Source organism: Acinonyx jubatus, chromosome A1 (genome assembly GCF_027475565.1).
Source record: "Acinonyx jubatus isolate Ajub_Pintada_27869175 chromosome A1, VMU_Ajub_asm_v1.0, whole genome shotgun sequence".
NCBI lineage: Eukaryota > Metazoa > Chordata > Mammalia > Carnivora > Felidae > Acinonyx > Acinonyx jubatus.
The window spans coordinates 1,604,598-1,628,269 of record NC_069380.1 but is presented as its reverse complement, the minus strand read 5'-3'; the positions used below and the strand labels follow the sequence as shown (position 1 = coordinate 1,628,269).

The 23,672-nt window shown below is 36.4% G+C and overlaps 1 protein-coding gene across 10 annotated transcripts in view; it reads right to left on the bottom strand.

The window, feature by feature from the left end:
- IFT88 (intraflagellar transport 88) overlaps positions 1 to 23,672 on the bottom strand; it is a 129,974-nt gene that overhangs the window by 89,906 nt on the left and 16,396 nt on the right. For 8 of the 10 annotated variants that reach the window (XM_027064499.2, XM_027064501.2, XM_027064502.2 and 5 more), the window contains 10 exons: positions 14,814 to 14,870; positions 13,626 to 13,679; positions 12,932 to 12,995; positions 12,122 to 12,191; positions 9,598 to 9,688; positions 7,895 to 7,999; positions 6,394 to 6,496; positions 5,458 to 5,572; positions 3,425 to 3,656; positions 1,732 to 1,802 (listed from right to left, as the gene is read on the bottom strand). In XM_027064499.2, the coding sequence (XP_026920300.1) occupies positions 1,732 to 1,802; positions 3,425 to 3,656; positions 5,458 to 5,572; positions 6,394 to 6,496; positions 7,895 to 7,999; positions 9,598 to 9,688; positions 12,122 to 12,191; positions 12,932 to 12,995; positions 13,626 to 13,679; positions 14,814 to 14,870 (962 nt within the window). The remainder of the gene's footprint in view (positions 1 to 1,731; positions 1,803 to 3,424; positions 3,657 to 5,457; positions 5,573 to 6,393; positions 6,497 to 7,894; positions 8,000 to 9,597; positions 9,689 to 12,121; positions 12,192 to 12,931; positions 12,996 to 13,625; positions 13,680 to 14,813; positions 14,871 to 23,672) is intronic. The other 2 variants (XM_027064505.2, XM_053205087.1) reach the window with 1 other exon arrangement.

The following is a 23,672-nucleotide window of genomic DNA, read 5'->3' as shown; positions in this document are numbered from 1 at the left end:
GTCTGGGAAAGATGAGGGGACTCACTGCCATGTTGTTCCTCAGGTCCCGAGGTCCTTTGCTGATCTGCCCTCTTCTCTCCACCTTTCTTGTATTTGTTTTATACATAATTTCCAAGGTTTTCATTTGTATTTAGTGGGAATAACAGGGAAAACTATGTCTACTCATCTTCCCAGAAGAAGTCAGTTATTTTTAATGCTAATGTTTTAAGTTCGAGAGTGAGAGAGAGAGAGGGAGAGAGACAGGGAGAGAGAGAGAGAATACATGTGTGAGAGGGGGAGGTGCAGAGAGAGGGAGAAAAAGACTTCCATGCAGCTGTACTGTCAGTGCAGAGCCTGATATGGAGCTCAATCTCAACAAACTGTGAGATCGTGACCTGAGCTGAAATCAGGAGTCGGACAGACGCTTAACCAACTGAGCCACCCAGGCACCCCTAAACTAATTTTTAAAGTTAAACTAATTTCTGGGGTGCCTGGGTGGCTCAGTCGGTTGAGTGTCCGACTTTGGCTCAGGTCATGATCTCACAGTTTGTGAGTTTGAGCCCCGCATCGGACTCTGTGCTGACAGCTCAGAGCCTGGAGACTGCTTCGGATTCTGTGTCTCCCTTTCTCTCTGCCCCTTAGCCTCCTCATGTTCTGTCTCTCTCTCTTAAAAATAAAATAAAAACATAAAAAAAATTTTTAATTAAACTAATTTCTAAAAATTAAGGGCCTTCCACGCATATGATGAAATCTTATTCAGCCTTATAAAAGAAGGAAATCCTATCACATGCTACAACATGGAAGGACCTTGTAGACATTGTAAGTGTACTAAAATTTCATTTACATGAGGAAAATAAAGCAAATTCATAGTAACAGAAAGGAGAACGGTGGGTGTTTGGTGGACCTGGAGAAATGTTGTTCAATGGGTAGAGATGCAGATTACGAAGATACAAAGAGTTCTGGGGTGAAATAAGTGAAGGGGATTAAGAGCACACTTATCGTGGTGAGCACTGAGGAATGTACAGGATTGTTGAATCGCTATATTGTATACCTGAAACTAATATAACATTAATTACACTGGAATTACAAATAAATAAATAAAAATAATTTAAAAAATTAAAAAATAGATTTAGCATATGACCCAATACCTACACACATGAGTTCTGAAGACTGGTTATAAAACGTGAATGCATTTAACACTACCAAACCATGAAGTCTTTCTTATGCATCATGATTAAGATGGTAAATTTTATGCTATGTGTATTTTACCACAATTTAAAAAATTAAAGGCTCTCTATTGTGTGATCTACTTCTAATATACCTGTTGCATGTTCAATACATATTAGAACTTTCAAACCATAGTTGGCAGAGTCTAGGTACCATACTGGAGGAAGGAAGAAAAAAGTACAATTTTGTCTTTGGGAGTTGAAATTTAATTGGGAAGCTGGACAAAAATACATAAAGATACAATTTTTTAAAGAAAGGTAGTATAAACAAAGTTGCAACATTGCACCAAATGCAGAGGAGAAGTGAATTACAAGAAAATAGTAAGAGTAACTGGGTAAGAATAACTGGGGTCGGCCTGAGGACTGTGATTACTTAGGAGAAAAGAGAATCTAGTAATGTACAGAATTGGTGAAACAATAGCACTATTTAATATACTGAATATAACAAGTCTTGAGAGAAATAATCAGAATGTATATTTAACTCATAAAAATTAAACCTATGTTACTAAAGTGTGCAAAATCTTACCGTTCACGTTCCATTTGCCTTAGATGATCATTTTTTATAGCTTCAATTACTAAGTTAGTATGTGGATCATCCTGGGAAAATAAAATTGGGAAAAAAGTGATTAATTCAGAAGCAAATACTGAGAACTTGGATTTCTTTTTTTTTTTTTTTAATTTTTTTTTAATGTGTATTCATTTTTGAGAGACAGAGAGAGACAGACCATGAGCGGGGAAGGGGCAAGAGAAAGAGGGAGACACAGAATCCGAAGCAGGCTCCAGGCTCCGAGCTATCAGCACAAGCCCGAGGCGGGGCTTGAACTCACGAACCGTGAGATCATGACCCGAGCCGAAGTCGGACATGAGCCACCCAGGTGCCCCTAAGAGCTGAACCGACTGAGCCACCCAGGTGCCCCTAAGAGCTTGGATTTCTAATCAAACACACCACTAAGTTAGTTAGTAGAGTAAATTAATCTTTCTAAACTGTTTTCCCTTATGTAAAGTAGAACTTTTCTTATTCCTGATTATCTATCACATTCTCCTTGAACTAACAGATTCTGAGCAGCTGATAAAAGGTCAGGCCGGATAGAACAGGACCAAGTACACAGAAGCTGTGCGATATTATAAATTCTAAACTCAAATGTAAATGATTTAATGATCATCAAATTACTTAGTAATCCATATCTCTACTCTTTATTAAAAATAGATTTTTTCACAACATAAATTTCTTCTCAATAAAAACAATATATATAATTAATGTTTACATAGCACATGCTATGTTCCAGGTACTGTTTTAAGCATTTCACTTGCATTATCTCACTTAATCCTCACAACCCTATAAAGTAGGTTATTATAAATTCCTATATTGTATATAAAGAACTGAGGCATAAGAAGAGTTAAGTATTGTACGGTGCAGCCAACAGCTAGGCGGTAATACCCTTACAATCTATTAACAAATCTATTAATTCAATTTATGAAATTGGCATTATTCTCTTATTTTTGATCTATAAATACAGGCAATTTCATACTGTTTGGTTTAATAGAAAATAATATGGCAGCATACCAATAATTTATATGTAAAACTCTGGAAAATATTTTAAAAACATTAAGAAAAATCATCTCACTCCCTGGAAACTACTGTTTCTATTCTGGTGTATTTCCTTTCAGTTTGTGTTCATGTATGGGTGTGTGCATATCTTTTTTTTTTCATTTGGTTTTTCACTTAACATTATATAATATTTCCTCAGGTCTTTGAAAATATGAATTTTTTATTATGCTCTACCCTATGCATAAGGATAAGGAACTACTTCTTTTCATTTGTGATATATTTAGTATAGTTTGAGCTTCCTCTGTTCGTAAATGACTGAAAAAAAAATAGTAAAAAAACCAAGGATTTAGGGGTTCCTTGGTCAAGATATTATACTTAAGGAATGACACGTAATCATATTTTTGTAAGATTTTCCCTTTTTTCAATAAAATTATAAAGTCAGTTTTAACCATAATCTCTAGCCCTATTTCAACAGAGTCCCATTCTCAACCATTCAATTTAAGTAACAAATGAAACCGGTAAAAGCACATTAATTAAATTTGATTAATTAAAACACATTAATATAGGGCTAGGAGAAACCTAAAAAGCCATCCATCTAACTCTCATTTCTGGAAACAGAAAAGCACGGACAACTAACAGCTAGCTACACAGCAGTTATCTTCATACTCACACTTGGTGAGATATATTTATCATCTTCATCAATTTCTAATGGAACCGCAATCAATTTTTGGAACGCCTTCTTCATTTTGTCTCGATCTCCAACAGCAAAGTAACTAAGAATCAGGTTGAAGCCTGCCTTCAGATTTGGTGCCAGACTCATTATGTGCTCAAATGAATTAATGGCATCTGAATATTGACCAGTTTTAATAAATGTAACACCAATGTTCTGCATGATTTTAATCCTAAAGAAAAAGAAACATGGATGAGTTTAAAAGTCCAATGTGTTTAGTACAGTAGTCAAGACACTCCACAGATAGTATCCTTTTCTTTCCCACTTTTGCTTTGTTTTGTTAAAGCTTTACTGAAGTTTAACTTACCTAAGTTCACTTGTTTTAACTATACAATTCAGTGATTGCTGCTATATCTACACAGCTGTGAATATATTAACTCATCTCCATTATCCTAAAAAGAGAATCTGTGCTCATTAGCAGCCACTCCCCATTCTCACTTCCTGCCCTAGGCAATCATTAACCTACTTTCTCTCTCTCTCTGGATTTGCCTTTTCTAAACATTGCATATAAATGGGGGTCATATAATATACAGTATTTTATACCTGGCTTCTTTTAATTACCACAATCTTTTGAAGGTTCCTCCATTCTTAGCATCTATCCGTTCTCCATTCCTTTTATATTTGCAAATAGTATTCCATAATACGAATACACCACATTTTATATACCCATTGCCTACTTGGCAGACATTTGACTGTTTCCACTTTTGGGCTATTAGGAATAATGCTATGAACATTCACATACAATCCTTTGTAACAGCATGTTTCCATTTCTCTTGGATATATACTTGGAAGTTGAATTACTGGTCCACTGGTAAACTTGTGTTCAACTTTTTAAGAAATTCCAGACTTACTTTCCAAACTGGCTGTACTATTTTATATACCCCAATGTATGAGGTTTCCAATTTCTCTACATCCTCTTCAAAGGGATGTAGATGGGATTATGAATGTAATCCCATCTTATTTCTAACTACTCCTCAACATAATATCTCTGTTTCAACTAAATTCATTTATTCTGATCAGATCATGAATACTGTTATTTCCTTGACTCTTCTCGATTTTCCCTTTGTCTGGAATATTACCCTTTTTCTCTTCCTCACTTAAATAACCTGTCACAAGTACACCTTTCTTGGGCGCTCTTGTTCTTACCATCAGTTCCTTAACTTAGTTACTACAGCACCTCTTGATTATTGATAATTAAGCACTTGACATAAGCTATCCTACAATGCTCAAAGTCTTGGGCTCACCTGTGTTAAAAGTGCCTAAGGGCATTGTGTCCTAGAAGCTAGATATTTCCCAATGATAATGATGCACTGTTCAGAAACAAATAATCATTAAAGGTGGCATTTACAAATAAATTAACTTTCCCAGAGGAACTGTACTAAGCACCTAGGGACAATTATGACCGGTAAATATCCTGGAAACCTTCTATGTTCTCAAGGTTATTACCAGACCATAAGGTAATTTACTGTTTCTGCTCTTGAAATATGGTAGGAATAGAATATATCTCAGCTTCCTCCTCCTACCCCCTCTTCTAAGATTCAAATGCAATCTCTTCCTTTCATTGTTTCATTTGCAATCTACAGCAAAATATACGGTGGTCTTAATGTCTAGCCTTTTAGAAATTAAAACATTCTAAAGTCTGTTACATTCTAAAGCAGTGTTTTGATTCTGTGTTGGCAGTGACTTATTTGCTGCTAATGGCCTGCTGGGTGACCCACTGTATAGGCCAATTAGCTCAGTTTTATTTCAGTTGATTACATATTATACCTTTAACCTTTAACTTGTCATTACACAAATGTGTGCAAGTAGTCAGAAGGGGAATAGACCAAAATACTACAGATACAACATAAATCTAACACCTCACATGTACAAACACCTCAAAATATTCAACCCACTGACAACAGGTCATTAGAGCTATCTTGTTTCTGAAAATAACACTTAAATTTCACCAAGTCATCACTATGGAAACTTACCTCATTTCTTTATGGACGCTTGGAATTTGATCTAGTGCCATTCGGTAGAATTTAATGGCTTTGGAATAATTTCTTTGCTTTAAATAAATATTTCCCATATTCACTTTCAATCTTCCTAATTAAAAAAATAATGAATATGTAATATTCTATTTTCTCAATTTTTTTCTCTATTTAAGATGACCTTCATTCATGTTCTTTGAAGTTTTTCTCAAGTTATGAAGCTTCAGACACTACCTAAAATTCTCACTTTAAAATAGTTACACTATTTTCGTATACCTACACACCAATCTCCCGTGAGGAAATGGAACTTAAGACAGACGGGGCCCTGAAACTATGGCTGGAGAACAACTATTTACATTGTAAAACTGGAATTGTGCTATTTTGTAAAAAATGGGATTTCAAAATTAAGCTCACTAATGCCACACACATTTTAATATATTAAAGAAAACGGTATTCTGATATTCGGACAACTTTAATACAACTACCAAAAAATCACACGTATATGCTACTAAACTATAGTCTCTGATAAATTTATAAGTGAAAGCATGTTTGATGGGATTGCCCTGGCTCATTCTACCTGTGATGACAGAATACATTTTGTGTTTACTATTAGGCAATCTATCTCATACCAACTGTATTTCTTCATGTGTATTTATGTAGATTTTCATATAAGTAGTATCTTTAAGTAGGACACTTCTTTATAAACACAAATTTGTTTAGAGCATAGATTATATAAGGAAACATAAAGTGGGGAAATGTAAATTAACACTACAAAAAAACTGTATTTGGGGTGCCTGACTGGCTCAGTCAGTGCAGCACATGACTTTTGATCTCGAGGTTGTGAGTTTGAGCCCCATGTTGGGTGCAGAAATTACTTCCACAAACTCAAAAGAAAAAGAGCTATATTTATTGGGCAAACTGACTATACACACCCACCTGCATTGCTAAACATCTTATTTTTCACTATAACTTGGTATGTATTTAGTGCTTCAGCATACATTTCATTCGCTGAATATTGACTGGCCAAGTTGAAAAGAACCTAAGGAAAAAAACAAGGCAAAAAGACACATAATGACCATTTTAGGCCCTTTTGCCTATAATCTTTTAAGAGATTAACATCCTATACCTAACAAAACTAGATGCCTATATCAAGATACTCCACTAGTGAGGAAGTAAAGCATACAGAGAAATATCTTGCATTCCAAATGAATGAGAACATTAAGATAAGCATAACTGTCCTCCAAACTGCACCTTAATTTTCTAAGTATTCTTTCTAATTTAGGTAGTATTTGCCATCCATTAATCTCAGGAAGACCTACAAAGAATAAACATGTATTGTTAATGTTGCTGGTAATAAAGGGAATAAGCAAGGTATTGAGCCAAATTTTCTTCGTAAATAAAAATTAAACATTATGTGGAAATATCTTAAACCTTCGTTTGTGCACTTCTTTATATGCAAAACTGTAGAAAGTATTTCTCTGTATGCAAAATTATAATTTAAGTCACTAAGTTATACAAAATTATTTTCCCACAGGTAAAAAAAATCACTAGAAATTACTCCCCCATCAAAGATTTCATGAAATTTAAAAATATTAGCTATCAAGAACGAACATCTAAAAATTCTTATTCAGTTTCAAATGTCCTTTTTTTTTCATATGTTTGGCAAATGAACATTTTTCCCACTAAAAATACACCCTTTTAAAATAGTGGTATAAACATCAAGGAAGTCTTTTAAGAATTAAAAAAATCTTGGGGCACCTGGGTGGCTCAGTCAGTTAAGCATCTGACTTTGGCTCAGGTCATGATCTCACGGTTCGTGGGTTCGAGCCCCGCATCAGGCTCTGTGCTGACAGCCCAGAGTCTGGAGCTTGCTTCAGATTCTGTGTCTCCCTCTCTCTCTCTTGCTCTCTCTCTCTGCCCCTCCCCCATTCACATTCTGTCTCTCTCGCTCTCTCACAAAAAATAAACATTAAAAAAATTTTTTTTTAATCTTGTAAGAAATTAGTTTTTGTTGTTTTTCACTACCCTCACAGAACATTGTATTATTTGCCTAGTTGGAAGTTCTTAAGAATCATAGACCAAAAGTCCACATTAAAATCTCATTAAAATAACCACACTAAATACAGAGCATAAATATTAGCAATCTTCCAGAAATAGAGTCATTGGGTGGTAAGCCTGTGGGTACTAAGTTACTAAAAACAACTAATTAACTAAATAAGTAAAAAAAAAAAGATCTTTGCACAAACCTAAGACAAGAGTAAGAGTGCCTCATGAACTTTATAAAGATTATTATTAATCTAATTCCAGGCACCTGAGGTCCAATAAGATTTAAAACACAGGGGGGAAAAAGAAACCTAAAGACAAAAGGAAAAAGACTTTTGGAATCTACAAATCCTAGCCAAAATAATTTCACTCAATAGGCATTTCTCATACTTACTGAGTAAGTTAAATCCAAATTGATGTTTTCTGGAGTTGTAACTTGTTCTCGTTGTCTCACCAAGATTCTCTCCTTTCTTCCTGCATCTTTTGCCTTTTCTAAGGCCTGAAATCAAGTTGATACTTTGTCAATTCCTTTAAGCATTCATTATGAGCATTTTATGCATTTGGGAGGTATCTGCACGAAACTGGGATTCCCAGGAGGCCCTGCTGTACTCTTTTGAAAACAAAAGAACCCAGAGTATTTGTTTAAAGTGGAGCTCACCATAATAAAAATGTCATGTATCTTCCCTTCTGCCCTCCAAAGAAGTATGTGACAGATAAAATGGAGAGTTTATTAGCCCCAAGTCAAGTTTCTTTATCACCATCCCTTCCACCACCATTTAGATTTGACAACCCATTTCCTTCCTTTTCCCTCCCAATCCTGAAACTTTGGGTATTTTAATTCCATCTCATGCAATAGAATGAATGCTACTCAATATTACAACACATGCTTAGTCTGGCTTTTATATCCTGCTCAGAATGCTAAGAACCTTTTGTTAATTTCCCCTAGAGACAACCACAGACAGATTAACTCACCGTGGGATTTTATTTTAGAGCTAGGTAAAAAAGTACCGGTTCTATGAGCAATAAAAACAGCTTTTATATGAATAATTCTTTCTAATGGTATTCATTAATCTAATAACTAAGTCACAGAAATTTCATTTATATAGTATGACAATCAAAGTAATGAGAACAAAGCAAATTAAGAGAAAGTATTTAATTTTAAAAAAACACAAAAAAACAGAGTTAGAATTCTGCAGAGCAAACTATGATTTTGCAGCAGTTTACATAGGAAAAAATATTTTAGGGTAGTGAGGCTTTAAATAAGAAAACAGCCCTCAGTACTGCATGTGGACCGCGGTAGCTACGCCTTTCGGCAGGCTGAGTCTAATCCGACAGTCCATCAGGCTGCCAATTTCAATCAATTGATCCATTAGAATTTGGTTTCCTATTGAAATGACCAATATCACAAATTACAAAATCAATCAACTATTTCTGACATCAGAGCTTATGTATGAAGCAGTTGCCTACGTTTTCAAAATAACTGCTTCAGTAAAAACTCTAAGCCAGTCAACAGCAAGACAAACATGTTTATCTGTTCGGGTATGCCCCGCTTTTCAAAAGGTTGCATGACGCCATTCTGCTTTAACAAAAGACCTACGTTAGTACCTGTTTTTGCTAACTAAAAGAAACCTGAAGAGGCTTTTGGCTTTTACGAAAAAAAGAAGTGAAGCAACGTCCGTTTCGCACCAAACCCTTCAGAGGCAATACAGACCCCCAGCAGCGAGAGTAGCCCCCCCACGCTCCCTTCAGGAAGCTACCCTGGGCATCTCAGCATCAAGCCACCAGAGCTCTGACCTGTCTGTGAGCATCTGTGTTTGACCTTGATTTAGTCTGTGCATCGGTTGGCAAGATGTGTCCTCAGGTATCAGAAAAGCCTAAGAGAGGTTAGTTTTGGGGCCTGGGAAAGCTCAAACCATTTTCAGTGTAAATTAATGGCAATCGCTTCCTTGATGCCATTTCGACTTATGAAAGGTTTTGCTCTACTTTCAGATAGTGGGGGAAACCTGTACATGTGCTTGTATTTGTGCATATATAAAAGTACACACACATACATACGCACACTTCATCATCTCGAGTCCTAGGAGTTTATGAACTTACCAATTTTAAGTCTCCACAACTGTTGGCAATACAGCTTTCTTCTACCAATTCATTTACTTTCTTCTCTAATTGTCTAATCTTTTCTTCTGGACTATTAAAGAAAAAGCAGGTGTACTTTGATTCATTCAAGCACTAATAATATAAACTAAAATTTAATGTACTTATAACATTGTCCATTTTGCGCTTTTATAAGAATAGGTCACAGATAAGATAAATGTATAAATAGCGTTAAAAAGCAAATGAGCAGTTTTTAATAATTATATAATGATAACAGCAAAAATAACATATTTTAGTTAATAAAAATACACACCGAGCACAGTAGTTAGTAATTTAACACTAAACCAGATGCTTTTCCCTAATTATATCATTTAATCCTCACAATAACATTTGATATAAATACTATCATTATTCTCATTTTACTGAGAAGGAAACTGAGGTTTAGAAAGTTAAGTATTATGTCCAAAATCACACAGCTAGTTTACAGAGCTAGGATTTAAACCCAAATAAGGTCATTCAAAGACCCATGAGATTACAGTATCATCCCTAAAAGAAAGTGGATCCTTTCTTCGGATCCTATGACAAATGAAAACTTTATCTTAAGGTGAGGAAAACTGAAGCCCCCATAAAAGAGATGATGATCATGAAGATTATTGACTACTACCAGATAGGAATTCTAGAGAATATTTCCAACAATGGGAAGAAGTTTAAAAATCCTGACTCCACTGTAGCAAACACAGTACTCCCAAATAATTTCAAAAATAACACTAATGTCATTTTGCTACCACTGTCATCCAGCAAAATATCACAATACTCTGAAAGCACATTAGTACCTAAATAAAATTTTACTATGAATATTTCCAAATACACGGTAGTTCACTTAATACTCTACAAATGGACTTTAAAAAAAATACAGGAATCAGTTTAATAGTATAGCTTTGTCTATAGAATCATATTCTTTGGTGGAATCTGACTATAAATTCAGTCAGGTAAGGGCGCCTGGGTGGCTCACTTGCTTAAGTGTCTGACTCAGGTCATGATCTCACAATTTGTGAGTTTGAACAACACGTCAGGCTCTGTGCTGACAGCTCAGAGCCTGTGCCTGCTTCAGATTCTGTGTGTCTCTCTCACTCTGCCTCTTCCCTCATGCTCTGTCTCTGTCTCTCTCAAGAATACACGAACATTAAAAAAATTAAAAATAAAAATAAATTTAGTCAGGTAGGATACAAATTTTATTAGTTTATTAAAAATCTACAAAATTCGGAGCAATGAGCATAAGAGATGTGGTTTTATAAAGGTTACAACGAAGTACAGAACTCTGTTATCTATTCTGAAACACTTTTTTTTTTAATTTTTATTTATTTTTAACGTTTATTTATTTTTGAGACAGAGAGAGACAGAGCATGAACGGGGGAGGGGCAGAGAGAGGGAGACACAGAATCTGAAACAGGCTCCAGGCTCTGAGCTGTCAGCACAGAGCCCGACGCGGGGCTCGAACTCACGGACCGCGAGATCATGACCTGAGCCGAAGTCGGCCGCTTAACCGACTGAGCCACCCAGGCGCCCCTGAAACACTCTTAATAAATGTCGCTTATAAATTATTAAGCCTAAAATATGAAAATAAAAATTTAAAGTGAAAAACCTGTAAGAGAACTGTATGAAGACACTAAAAGTAACTACTCTGTCCTATTAAATGCCAGTAAAATGAACTCTACATGCACACTGCTAGATACCTACTCACACCAGAACCTACCACCAGCCTTCCTCCTTGCATACAGGATCTCAGCTAGTCAACAAGAGGCTCATTCTCTTACCAAATGTTTGGTTCAGTCATGTGCACGTGATGCATTCTGACCAGTGAGAAGTGAAGACAGGTTTACTTGGGGTCGGGGACTCCCGGGAAGATTTTCTTTGCTTTTTAAAAGGGATCCAAGACTGGGAACTTTCTGACTCTAGGCATTATTAACTACATGTAGAGTTTGAACTCTCGGGGCTCTTGAGGCATGATAGGATGGGCAAGCTCTTGAAAATGGCCAAGGGAATCACACAGAAGCTGAACCAGGCGTGATGTTACTGAGCAGTGAAATTAACCATACCTAGAAATGCCCTTCCTCCAGACTTCCTTTTACACACTAAACGTTCTTATTGTGTGTGTATTTTTCTGATACGTATTCTGTTGTTGGCAGCTGAAAGGATCCTAAATGACCTGCTATTTAAATAAACTAACATACTTTTATTAGCAAACATGTTGTTATTAACTAGGATATAAAGTGAACATATTTTCTGTAGAGGCTCCTTGTTAGTGAAAAAGAGAAATTGTGTAATTTATTCAACAGCCCAAATACGGAGTTTAAGAGCTACGATTATGGGCTGCTTTCATATCTTGGCTGTTAAAAACAATGCTGCCATAAACATAGGGGTGCTTCTGACAAGAACTTTTAAAATAACTGAGAATTATGTATTTGGAAAATAAAAATTAAAAACATGCAACAACAACAATAAAACAACAGCATAACGATTTACATACCTATCTTCATTTTTGGCTTCCAAAGGAGGAGCAGGGCCCCTTGACTGACCAAGGGGGTCAAATGCAGAGCCTGAGACACAATTCAAGAGTTCATAGTGAACTTGTGACACAGCATAATTGAAGAAAACATAAAAACTTGCACAAGTTATTTAATCTACCTATTTATTAAATGCTTTAAGTTACCTATTTATTAAATGGCCAGGACATTTTATTATGCCTATGTAAGTATTTTATGTATCAAGAAATTGGCGAGATTTTTTATATACATAAAACTATGTGAATAAAATGTGAACACAAAAATGAGCGAACTCTTGTCAGTGTTCACTTCTCCCCTACGGAAATCTATCCTCTTGTGAGCTCTAAATTATCAATCATGTGAGTAATGACTTGCTATTGGGTTCTTAATTTTCTTTGTTGGTATACTATACATTAATCTTTTCATAATAATTTCATTTTTAAATTATGACTTAACTTACATCTTTAAGCACTGTTTTCACCTACAATTTTTTAACTGAGCTCCAACTTATATAAAATAACTTATACACTTTTTAGTTTTTAAAAAAATGCACATATTTTAATGTACAATTCAGTACATTTTGACAAATCCCATGCCAGTATAACCACTCTTCCAATTAAGATGCAGAACATTTTCATTACCCCTTTCCTTTCTTAATGGTACCTAAAGAATGACACACCTTACAATCAACGGTATGTCAGGTTTCCTTTAAAACGGTAATAACATTTACACATAGAAAATAACAAAGTGAAAATACCTGAAAAAAAATGATTAGAAGAGATAATATAACAAACCTCTTACAGCTGCTTTGGTAAAACCAGCTGCTCTCACTGCTGTCATTGGTCTAGTAACTCCATCCTTGAAAGAAAAACAGTCATTTAAAAAGTATTCTTAAATAAGATTTACCTCTTATTTGTAGTTCTGCACAAGCACATACATTAGTCTTAATATTTAACAGATTTCTTCATTACTACCTGCTTATTCCTCACCTCTGCCTATCCATGTCAGTCCTGTCTCTATTTTGCCTTTCCTCTACAACATTTCGATTCCTTGCTTTAACTGGGCTTACTCCTAGTTTGAAAAGAAATACTCATGGATTTTTATGTAGGATCTCATGTAAGTTATACAGGTTATCAGCTGGCTACTCCTCTACTTTTGTTGGCCTCCTATATGCCTATGAGAGAAATGTCAGGAATTGCTGTAAGTGAGAGCATAGGAAAAATGGGACCCAGAGTTACCACACAAGCCAATTATCAGTCCTATGTCCACTCCCCAGTGGGATTTCATTTGAGACCTGAGTAAAGCCAAAGAGATTTTACCTCCAAAGATTTTGAATAGGCCAACCTTCAGCCCATAATTTAAAGAATCCGGGTCATCATGTAAGAAACACTTTCTTTAACATTTTAAAATAATGTAATAAAAAAAGTTGGTAAGAATATTCTAAGTCACAAGAGAGGCCCAAAATGAACAAGCACATGACAGAGATACCTGAATAGCCCCTGTCATTGGTCTTCCCATCGATGATGCCAGGGATGTCTTGGACTAGTAAACAGAAAACTAAATTAAAATGGTTCCAAAAAATATCTACATTTAATTTTATAAAAACCAAGTTATAAAAGTTTCCTTCATAACTTTTTTTCCTCATTCTATTGGCAAGTAAACTTAATTTTTTCCATTTATAACCTGAAGATACAAGATTAAACAATAAAAGTCTAAAACAAGCTTCCGTGAAGCACAACCCTCAGCCTGAAATACAGCTACACCCCACTGGTCTGCACACTGTCTACGGCGGCTTCCGCACTACAAACACAGAGGCTGGTAACTGCAATAGGGACTATCTGACCCGCAAAGCCTAAATTGCCTGGCTCTTCACGGAAAAGGTTTGCAGTCTCCTGTTCTAAAACACCACCAAAAGAAATCAAATTTATGAGTAATACATGCTTAGGCTGATTAATAAGAGCATGTTTCTTTTGACACACACTTACATTATGTGTGTGACTGCTTTCCTTATTCATCTAAAGGAACAGTATAAAGTCAAGTTTCCTGGACCTCTAGCTAGGTACTAAAACCATTTTTCTGACCCCTAAGAAATATTATAATAAGGACTAGGAAATGCTATTCCACCTCATTCTTCCATTTTTCTCCCATTCCCCTTTTATTGCATGTATGCTAACATCCAAATTTGGGCAAGACCTAAAAATTTTCCTTTATGGATTTTTATATACCATCTTTCCTCTGAAGATCTCAAATAAAAGACCCAAATATATGCTTCTGAAGTTTTTTTCAAACTTTATGTTTTTCATGTATTAATTGGTAGGTTTAAAAAAATTATAAACATAATTACATTTATATAACACTTAACTCCACATAAAATATGAATGGAATACACGAGACTTGGTAATATTACACAGAAAATGAAAGGAAGTCAGTCAATAAACATAAGGTTTACAAATAAGAAATGATAAGAAAATATTTTCTGATAAATTTACAATCAGAATGACTAGAATAGTAAAAGCTATTAATCAAATTAGACTTTCACAATGTTTGTAACTATCCTAAATGGAAAACATACCTGGGTCATGGACTGAAAAGATAGCCAAAATTATGTAGAAGTGCCTAAAGTCAACTTATGGACGAGAAAAAGCACCTTAATATTTTTAGCTTAAGAAAACCTACCCCATATCCAGTAGCTACAGGTCTAGTAACTGCTGTGCTTGGTATTTTAGCAGTTATCTTGGGGAGGAAAAAAGACATAATTAATGGAATTCAGATTAAGCTACACAATTGAAAACTAAAAAAGCAATGGGAAATATAGACTCATCAGTAAAGAAGTAGTATATAATATTTAGGATAACTTCCCTTTAATTATCCTAAATATTAAGGGGCCTAGGTATTGTAAAGTATTGAGGGAGACTTATTCTAGAATTCATTTTAAAGGAAAAAGGGGGCTTTAGAATGACCTGAGGCACCAACACGAAAGATTAGTATTCATGGTTGTATCTATCATTCATTATGCATACTTATTACTGCCAGCCACTAGGCCTAACAAAATACATACGACTTGGCATCAGAGAATCTGGGTTTGATTCTCAGCTCTCCTACTACCAGCTGTTTTTATTTGTATCTTTATGAACCTAAATTTTCTTATCTCTGAAATAAGGATATCTTGATCACAAGATTATAGTTGGAATCAAATAGGGCCATGTAGGTGGAAATGTTCTATGCATGTTAGTTGTTAAGCATATTTGTTTGAAGTATTTGGTTAAAACATCGTTAGTAGAAGAGCTCTACTTCTGGCTATGATGGACTGTGTTTTAAACAACTTTCCCAATAAGAACAACTAAAAAAGCAGGGGACAAAAATATTTTTAGGAAAAATCAATTTGAATACGTTAGAAAACCAAGAAGGAAGTGAAAAATTACAAGGTCCCAAGATAAGGAAAAGGGAAGGCTTGAGAGGTACTCCTGCATTTAAGCCTGCTTTTCTCCAACAGGCATCTGCTCAATTCAGAGGCATGGCTGAGAAGCTGAACACAGCTTTCCACAGACTTACAGGTCTGAAGAGATAAAACACTGGAGCCCTGGTAATCCTCCAGGCTTCAGACTGTGACCTCTAAAGGCTACACTCTACAATTGAAAAGTAAATGAGAAGTATACTACCTCTCATAAACACCGACGTCCAATTTAGAATCACCCCAAACTTAACTGAATTAGGGTGAGCCAGGACTCCTAGTGCCTCTGGGGCTATATGCAAAAGTAAATTCTCTAATGAAAGATAAGATCATCTAGAGCTGTGCTATCCAACAGAACTTTCCTATAGTGATGAAAATGTTCTATATCTGCCCTGTCTGATAAGATAGCTATTAGCCACATGTGGCTGTTGAGCATTTGAAATGTGTTTGGTATAATAAGGATCTGAATTTTTACATTTTATTTTAAATCATTTAAATGTAAATAGCCACATGTAGCTAGTAGTTATCATACTGGACAGCTCAGACATACGGCCTTGAATTATCTCTGAATTTTTTCATTTACACTGCCTGGCACTGAATCAAAAACAACCAGACAGGGGAGCCTGGCTGGCTGAGTCAGTAGAGTGTGCAGCTCTCAGGGTTGTAAGTTTAAGCCCTGTGTTAGATATAGAGACTACTTAAAAATAAAATCTTAAAAACAACAACAAAAAACAACCAGACTTACAGGAGGCAAGACTACCTAACTAAAAGCCAAGAGAACAAAAGAACAAAAACTCAGAAAAGGATATATATAATGGAAATGTCAGATACAGACTTTAACATAACTATACTTCTTAATATGATCAATGAATTAAAAGATAAGACACAATTTCAGCAGAGAATTGGAAACTATAAAAAAGGAATAAATAGAAATTACAGAACTGAAAAATTGCTAAAAAATGTAAAATTCTGGCATTGTCTAGGAAGTAGTAAAATACAAAGTTATACTAGACTTTAATAATTTGAAGATAAGTAGTGTAATCTTTAGGAAAACACTAAAAGAATGGTTAAAGAATGTAAATTCCCAAGATAACATTGGGGGGAAATGGAATAATAAAAAACAAACAAAAGAAGGCAAGAAATGAGAGAGATGATCTATAAAAGAGGCAGGAAAAAACAAAAAGCAAATAAAACAATAAATTAAAACCAAATCAGTAATTTAATTAAATATAAATGGACTAAATACTTCACTAAAAGACTAAGATTCTCAGACTGCATTTCAAAAACAGAACTCAGTTACATTCTGCTAACGAGAAATACATCTTAAATATATGGATGGAAAAGTTGAAAGCAAAGAGATGGGAAAGACATATCATGCAAATGCTAGATAAAAGAGAGCTTGAGTAGCCATATTAATATCTGGCAAAAGAGACAAACAGTATTACTAGAGATAGGACATTTCAAAAACAATAAAAGGCTCAATTTATACTGAAAATATAATAATTCTAAATATTTTTTCTCCAAATAAAGCAAAACCCTAAAAAAAGAAATAAATCCACATAGTGTAAATTTTGACATCTTTCTAATGAACCAGTAGCCTCCCCAACCCAAAAAATCAGTAAAAATACAGAACTCTTAAACAAAATCATTAACAAACTTGATCTGACATATCTTAGAAAATGCTGAAAAGAAAGGATATGGGTCTCAGCAATTTTTTCCATGAGAACAAACTGAAGGAAAGAGACTATTATTCTTTTAACTACTTACTAATGACTAAATCCATGTTCTTTTTTTTTTTAAGTATAAGACTGATCTCTTCAGATACAGTAGATTCAACAGTCTCTTCCTTTATTTGCTTTACACCCTCATCTGCAATGCCTTTCCTCCCATATCTTAAGATCAATCTTAATTGTACATACCCTTTAATATTCAACTGTAAATTTAAATTCTAAGCATCCTTGTCTGATTGTCCCAACTAGTGACAAGTAATCTCTTTGACATCCCATAGCAATTTGCACTTTTTTTGGTACAATGCTTATTACATTATGCTTTGAACATATGTATCCATTTTATTTCCCTCCCTAAGATTATAAAGTCCTTTGGAACTAGTTAGAATTTTATCCCACGAGTAAACTAATACCTTTCACATAGAAGTTATACAATTTCTCTCTGTTTAACATAATAAGTAGACTGTGATGAAAATACCATTCAATAGGAGGTCAAGAGACTTAAGCTCTAACCCAGCTATGGCTAGCTGTGAGACTTTTGGCCTCTCTAGGCTTCAGTTTTCTCATCTATAAAATAAGGATCCCTAACGTCACTTCTAAACATCACTGAAAGGCCAGCATGGTAAAATTATCACTTGATGTCTGATACCTGAAATCACTAAACTGAAGAAAATGTTTGCTTATTTACTAAGTCATGGAATAAAGACTTATGAAGCAGCTACAGTAGCAAAAAAAGAACACTGTATAAGACAGTCAGCTTCTTCAAAAAGCTTATAGCCTAGTCATTAGCTTACTGAAAGAACATATGATTTTTCTTTCCATGATGAAGGTAACCTTAAAATTAAAACACTGATTATGAAATGTGTAGTCAAGAATTAATTTTATCCAAGGAGAGGTCTGGCTCTGCTCTTGGCTACTGGGAGTGATCTCTAAGCCCTTGGAATGTCCTGCCTGATACGTATTTCTTTGTTTGCCTAGGGGCTTTGGCCACCAGAAAACTGAACAATGTGATTTATGATGGGAGCTTTGGGACAACACAATATCAGTTTTAACTTCCAGAGGTATTAGTCCAAATTTCCAGAAGGGGCTGGAGACTAAACGTCAGCCATGTTAACAATATGTGATAGAGTCCCAGTAAAAACCCTGGATACCAAAGTTGTGAGTGGTCTTCCCTAGTTGGCAATATTCTTTCCGTAAGTACTGTCATCACACAGATTGGCCAGGAGGAGTTAATGTCATGCAGGATTCCACACGAAAAGAATGACCAGATGTTCTACGTTTCGATCCCCCAGCCTGTGTCCTATATGTCACTTTCCTTTGCAGATTTTAACTGTATCCTTCCCTGTAATAAGTCATGAGTATAATAGCCTTCAGTGAGTTCTGTGAGCCCTTTCAAAGAATAATTGAACCTGAAGGTGGTTTTGGGAATCCCCTAAACTTGCAGTTGGTATCAGAAATGAGAATTGTCCAGGGATGGCTGCGTGACTCAATCAGTTAAGCATCTGACTCGATTTCAGCTCAGGTCATGATCTCATGGTTCATTAGATCAAGCCCTATGTCGGGTTCTGTGCTGACCACGGGGAGCCTGCTTGGGATTCGCACTTTCTCTCTCTCTCTCTCTGCCCCTTTCCCTCCTGAACGCTTTCTTTTAAAAAAAAATTTTTTTTTTCAACGTTTATTTATTTTTGGGACAGAGAGAGACAGAGCATGAACGGGGGAGGGGCAGAGAGAGAGGGAGACACAGAATCGGAAACAGGCTCCAGGCTCTGAGCCATCAGCCCAGAGCCTGACGCAGGGCTCGAACTCACGGACCGCGAGATCGTGACCTGGCTGAAGTCGGACGCTCAACCGACTGCGCCACCCAGGCGCCCCTCCTGAACGCTTTCTTTCTCACTCTCAAAATAAATAAATAAACTTGAGAAAAAAAAAAAAGTGAAAATAGTCTTGTGGAGTACACAGTCCTCTGTGTCCTCTAACTGTATAGTTGGCAAACCTCATTGCAGGGAACTACACTAAATTCACTTACATAAATGTGATGGGAAAGCTACTCACAAGATAATTTCCACTGTAAGTGGTTGTTTAATACTGATAACTTATTTTTGCTAAATAATACACATGACAGAGAGGAAAGAGAGAAAGTAACAAAGTGAGGCAAGATGAAAGCAAAAGGACACTTCATGTAAAGCAGAGAGGGTGCTATACATCAGAGTTTCTCAACTTTGGTACCACTGACCTTTCACCACATAATTTTTATGGGGGGGGGGTACCCTGTGAATTATATAATGTTTAGCAGCATCTCTGCCTGCTACCCAGTAGATGCCAGTGGCACTCACCCAAGTTGTTACGACCAAAAATATCTCCAGGCCAAATGTCCCTTGGGACAATTGTAGAGGAGGACTGAGATCCACTGCTATATAGTAGTGAGCAAGTGGGGAAGAGTAGTTCAAAAAAAGGAATATTAGACATAGAACATTAGGGGTAGAACTTTCTGTTCTTTGCTATTTTACTTTGTGCCAACCTTGTTTATTTTCAACTACAAAAAAAAGCTTGACAGATTTCATGCACTGCAGAAGGCCAGATGCCTATGCTTTGCATGACACATAAACTTTAATAAGACTATTGAAAAAATCACTCTAGCAATTTATGCATTGGTAAAACATTAATTAAGTAACTGAAGGGCATTAATCCAAGGAAGGAATAATTTGTAAACTAAGCGCCAGTGTTTTGGAGGATCAATATTTATGTAACTTTAAAAATCAGAAAGGCAAATATTTTTTAAATAATGAGTATTTTAGGTACATATATTCCAATGCCTTACATAACTAATAATATTTATATTCTCAAGAGTATAAAGAAACTTTTTGATCTAAAATACTTTAAAATTCACTTACTGGATATACTGAAAGCTACAAAACACTGCAGAAAGAAATTAAAGAAGACACAAATAAAAAAGTCATCCCACGTTGAAGGACTAGAAAACTTAATTATTGTTATGATGTCAATACTACTCAAAGCAGTCTACAGATTCAATGCAATTGCTACCAAAATATCAATGCCCATTTTTTAAGAAATAGAAAATTCATCCTGAAATTCATTTGATTACAAAGCTACTATATGTAAACAGTGTGGTACTGGCATAAACACAAACAGGCCAATGGGACAGAATAAAAAGTGCAGGAAAAAAACCTTCCATATGGTCAAGTGATCTTCCATAAGCGTGCAAAGACCACATAATAGGGAAAGGTCAGTCTCTCCAACATATGGTGCTAGGAAAGCTGGATATCTGCTTGCAAAAGGATGAAATTAGAGCCGACACACAAAAAATTAACTCAAAATGGATTAAAGGTCTAAATATAAAACCTAAAACTACAAAACTCCCAGAAAGCATAGCAGAAAAATTTCATAACGTTGGAGAGAGCAATGATTTGTTGGAATTGATGCCCAAAGCACAGGCAACAAAAGTGAAGCTATAAAAATGGGGCTACATCAAACTTAAAAAATTGCGTGCGTCAAAGGACATAATCAACAGGACGCAAAGGCAAACTACAAAATGGGAGACAATAATATGCAAATCATATATCTGATAAGGGGTTAATATCCAGAATATGTCAACACCTACAACTCAACAACAAAAAAATCAGGATAACCCAGTTAAAAAATGGGCAGAGGACTTGAAGAGACATCTCCTCAAAGATGATATACAAATGGCCAAGAAGCCTACAAAAAAGATACTCAACATCACTAATCATAGGAGAAATGAAATCAAAATCAAGAATCACTGCATGCCCATTAAAACTGCTACCATCAAAACAATAGAAAGGAAGTGTTCGTGAGGATGCAGAGAAACTGGAATCCTGTTACTGTTAGCAGGGTTATAAAATGGTGCAACTGCTATGGAAACAGTATGGAGGTTCCTCAAAACATTCAAAACAGAATTACTGTGGGACGCAGCAATCTGACTTCTGGGTATACATCCAAAGAACCAAAAAGAGGGTTGCAAAGACACATCTGCCTACCTATGTTGACAGCAGCACTATTCATAAGAGCCCAGAGGTAGGAGTACCCACGTGTTCATGGAACACAGTATGCTACACACACACAGGATTATTAGCCTTAAAAAGGAAGGAAATCCTGTCACATCCTACAACACAGATGAACCTTGAAGACATTATGCTAAGTGAACTAAGCCAGTCACAAAAAAGACAAAGACTGCAGAATTCCACTTGTATGAGGTACCTAGAGTAGTCGAATTCCTAAAGGCAGAAGGTAGAAAGACAGCTGCCACAGGCTAGAGGGAGAATGCACAGTTCTGTTTAATCGGTATAGAGCTTCCGTTTGGGGAGATAAAAAACTCCTGGAGATCTGTCTCACAAGAATGAGAATATATTTAACATACTGAACCATGATTTAAAAATGGTTACGAAGGGGAGGGATTCAGGAAGACGGTGGCAGAGTAAGAGGACCCTAGGCTCACTCTGTCCCACAAACACAAGATAACTGTCAAATCATCCTAAATACTCCAGAAACTGACCTGAAAACTAGCAGAACAAGCTCCACAACTAAAGGTAGGGAAGAGGCCACATCAAAGAAGGCAGAAGTGTGGAGATGCAGTTTGGGAGAGAAAGGGAGGCTGGAGGGATGGAGGGACAGTGGTCACTGCTGTGGGAAAGGAGCTGTGGGGGCAGAGAAGGGTAAGAGACAGACTAACACAGAGGGGAGTGCTTGGGGAAAACGAATTCCCATAGAAATTGGCTTGGAAAGCAAGAAGGGCCAAATTTCATGACTTCTGGCAGCAGCAGGGCTTAAAGCCTGGAGTCTTAAAAGTTAGCAGGCTTGGCTAGGATAGAGCCGGGAGGACACTGCGCTGTTCTTGGAGAGAAGGCGGGTAAACAACCTGTGGACACAAGGCATGGAAAGAGTGATCTGAAGAGTGCCTGGGGCACACAGTGGGGAGGTTATTCGGTCATCTCAGAGTGTACTCCAGAGAGACAGTGCTCACAGAGAGACCCTTCTGGGAACAAATAAACCGGCTGTTGCCATTTCCTTCCCTAGCCCGTTGGCATAAACATAGGGCCACCTGTAGGAACCAGCACAGCACAGACATTTGCTACTTAACGTTCCTACACGAAGCCTTGCCCCCCCCCCCCCCACTCCTATAAAACTGCATTTTGTAGTCAGGCTGTGTAAGATGCATCACCACAGACCCCTCCCCCCCAGAAGACTGGCCCAAACCCCTGTCAACACTCCCTGATGTCCCTGGTCTCCCAACCAGGGAGTTTGTTTTTGTCTTTTTGTTTTTTTTAATAGCTATAATTCCATTTAATCCTTAGTTTACACTCAAATTTAAAGCAGGGACAAAGACCAATAGTGCCATTTTATAAAGGTATGAGTGACACCAAAAAGTTAAGAAATTTGGCCAAACTTAAACAGTCGGTAAATTGGATAAGTCCCTGTTCTCCCGACCCCCACCCCAGCATTCTTTCCATTATGCCAGCCCTTATCCTTATTAGTTCTATTCTTTCTTTTTAATTGAGGTATAATTGACATATAACATCATATATGTTTCTTTTTTTTTTTTTTAATTTTTTTTTTCAAGGTTTTTATTTATTTTTGGGACAGAGAGAGACAGAGCATGAACGGGGGAGGGGCAGAGAGAGAGGGAGACACAGAATCGGAAACAGGCTCCAGGCTCTGAGCCATCAGCCCAGAGCCCGACGTGGGGCTCGAACTCACGAACCGCGAGATCGTGACCTGGCTGAAGTCGGAGGCTTAACCGACTGCGCCACCCAGGCGCCCCATCATCATATATGTTTCAAGAGTACAACATGACAATATATATTTGTATATACTACCCTCAGTCTGGTTAGCATTTCTCACCAAACATAGTTACAAAACATTTTTTTTTCTTGGGATGAAAATGTTTAAGATCTAGAACAATATTAATTCTGAAGATTAGGTTTGGTTGCAAGTGATAGGAAAACCAAAAAAGTAGTGGTTTAAACAAGACAGAATTGGATAATTTCTTCACTATCCTCAATACCTGGCTTTTCAAGATGACTGTTCAGGTTCCAGTCATGTTCCAGCCAACAATAAGGAAGATGAGGGACAGAACACATTTTTCCCCTTTAAGGACATTTCCTAGAAATCATACAGGACACATTTGCTAAATTCCATTGGCCAGAATTTAATGACATGCCCTTAGTTAGCTTCAAGGGAGGCTAGAACCAACCAGGGAGTTTTGCAGAATCTCGATTCCAGCCGTGGTAGTGTCAGGTCTCACTTTAGAAACAGAGCAGAGCACACCTTGTTAAAACTCATGACATTCAGGCCAGGGACAAAAACTGACCTCAACAGGCA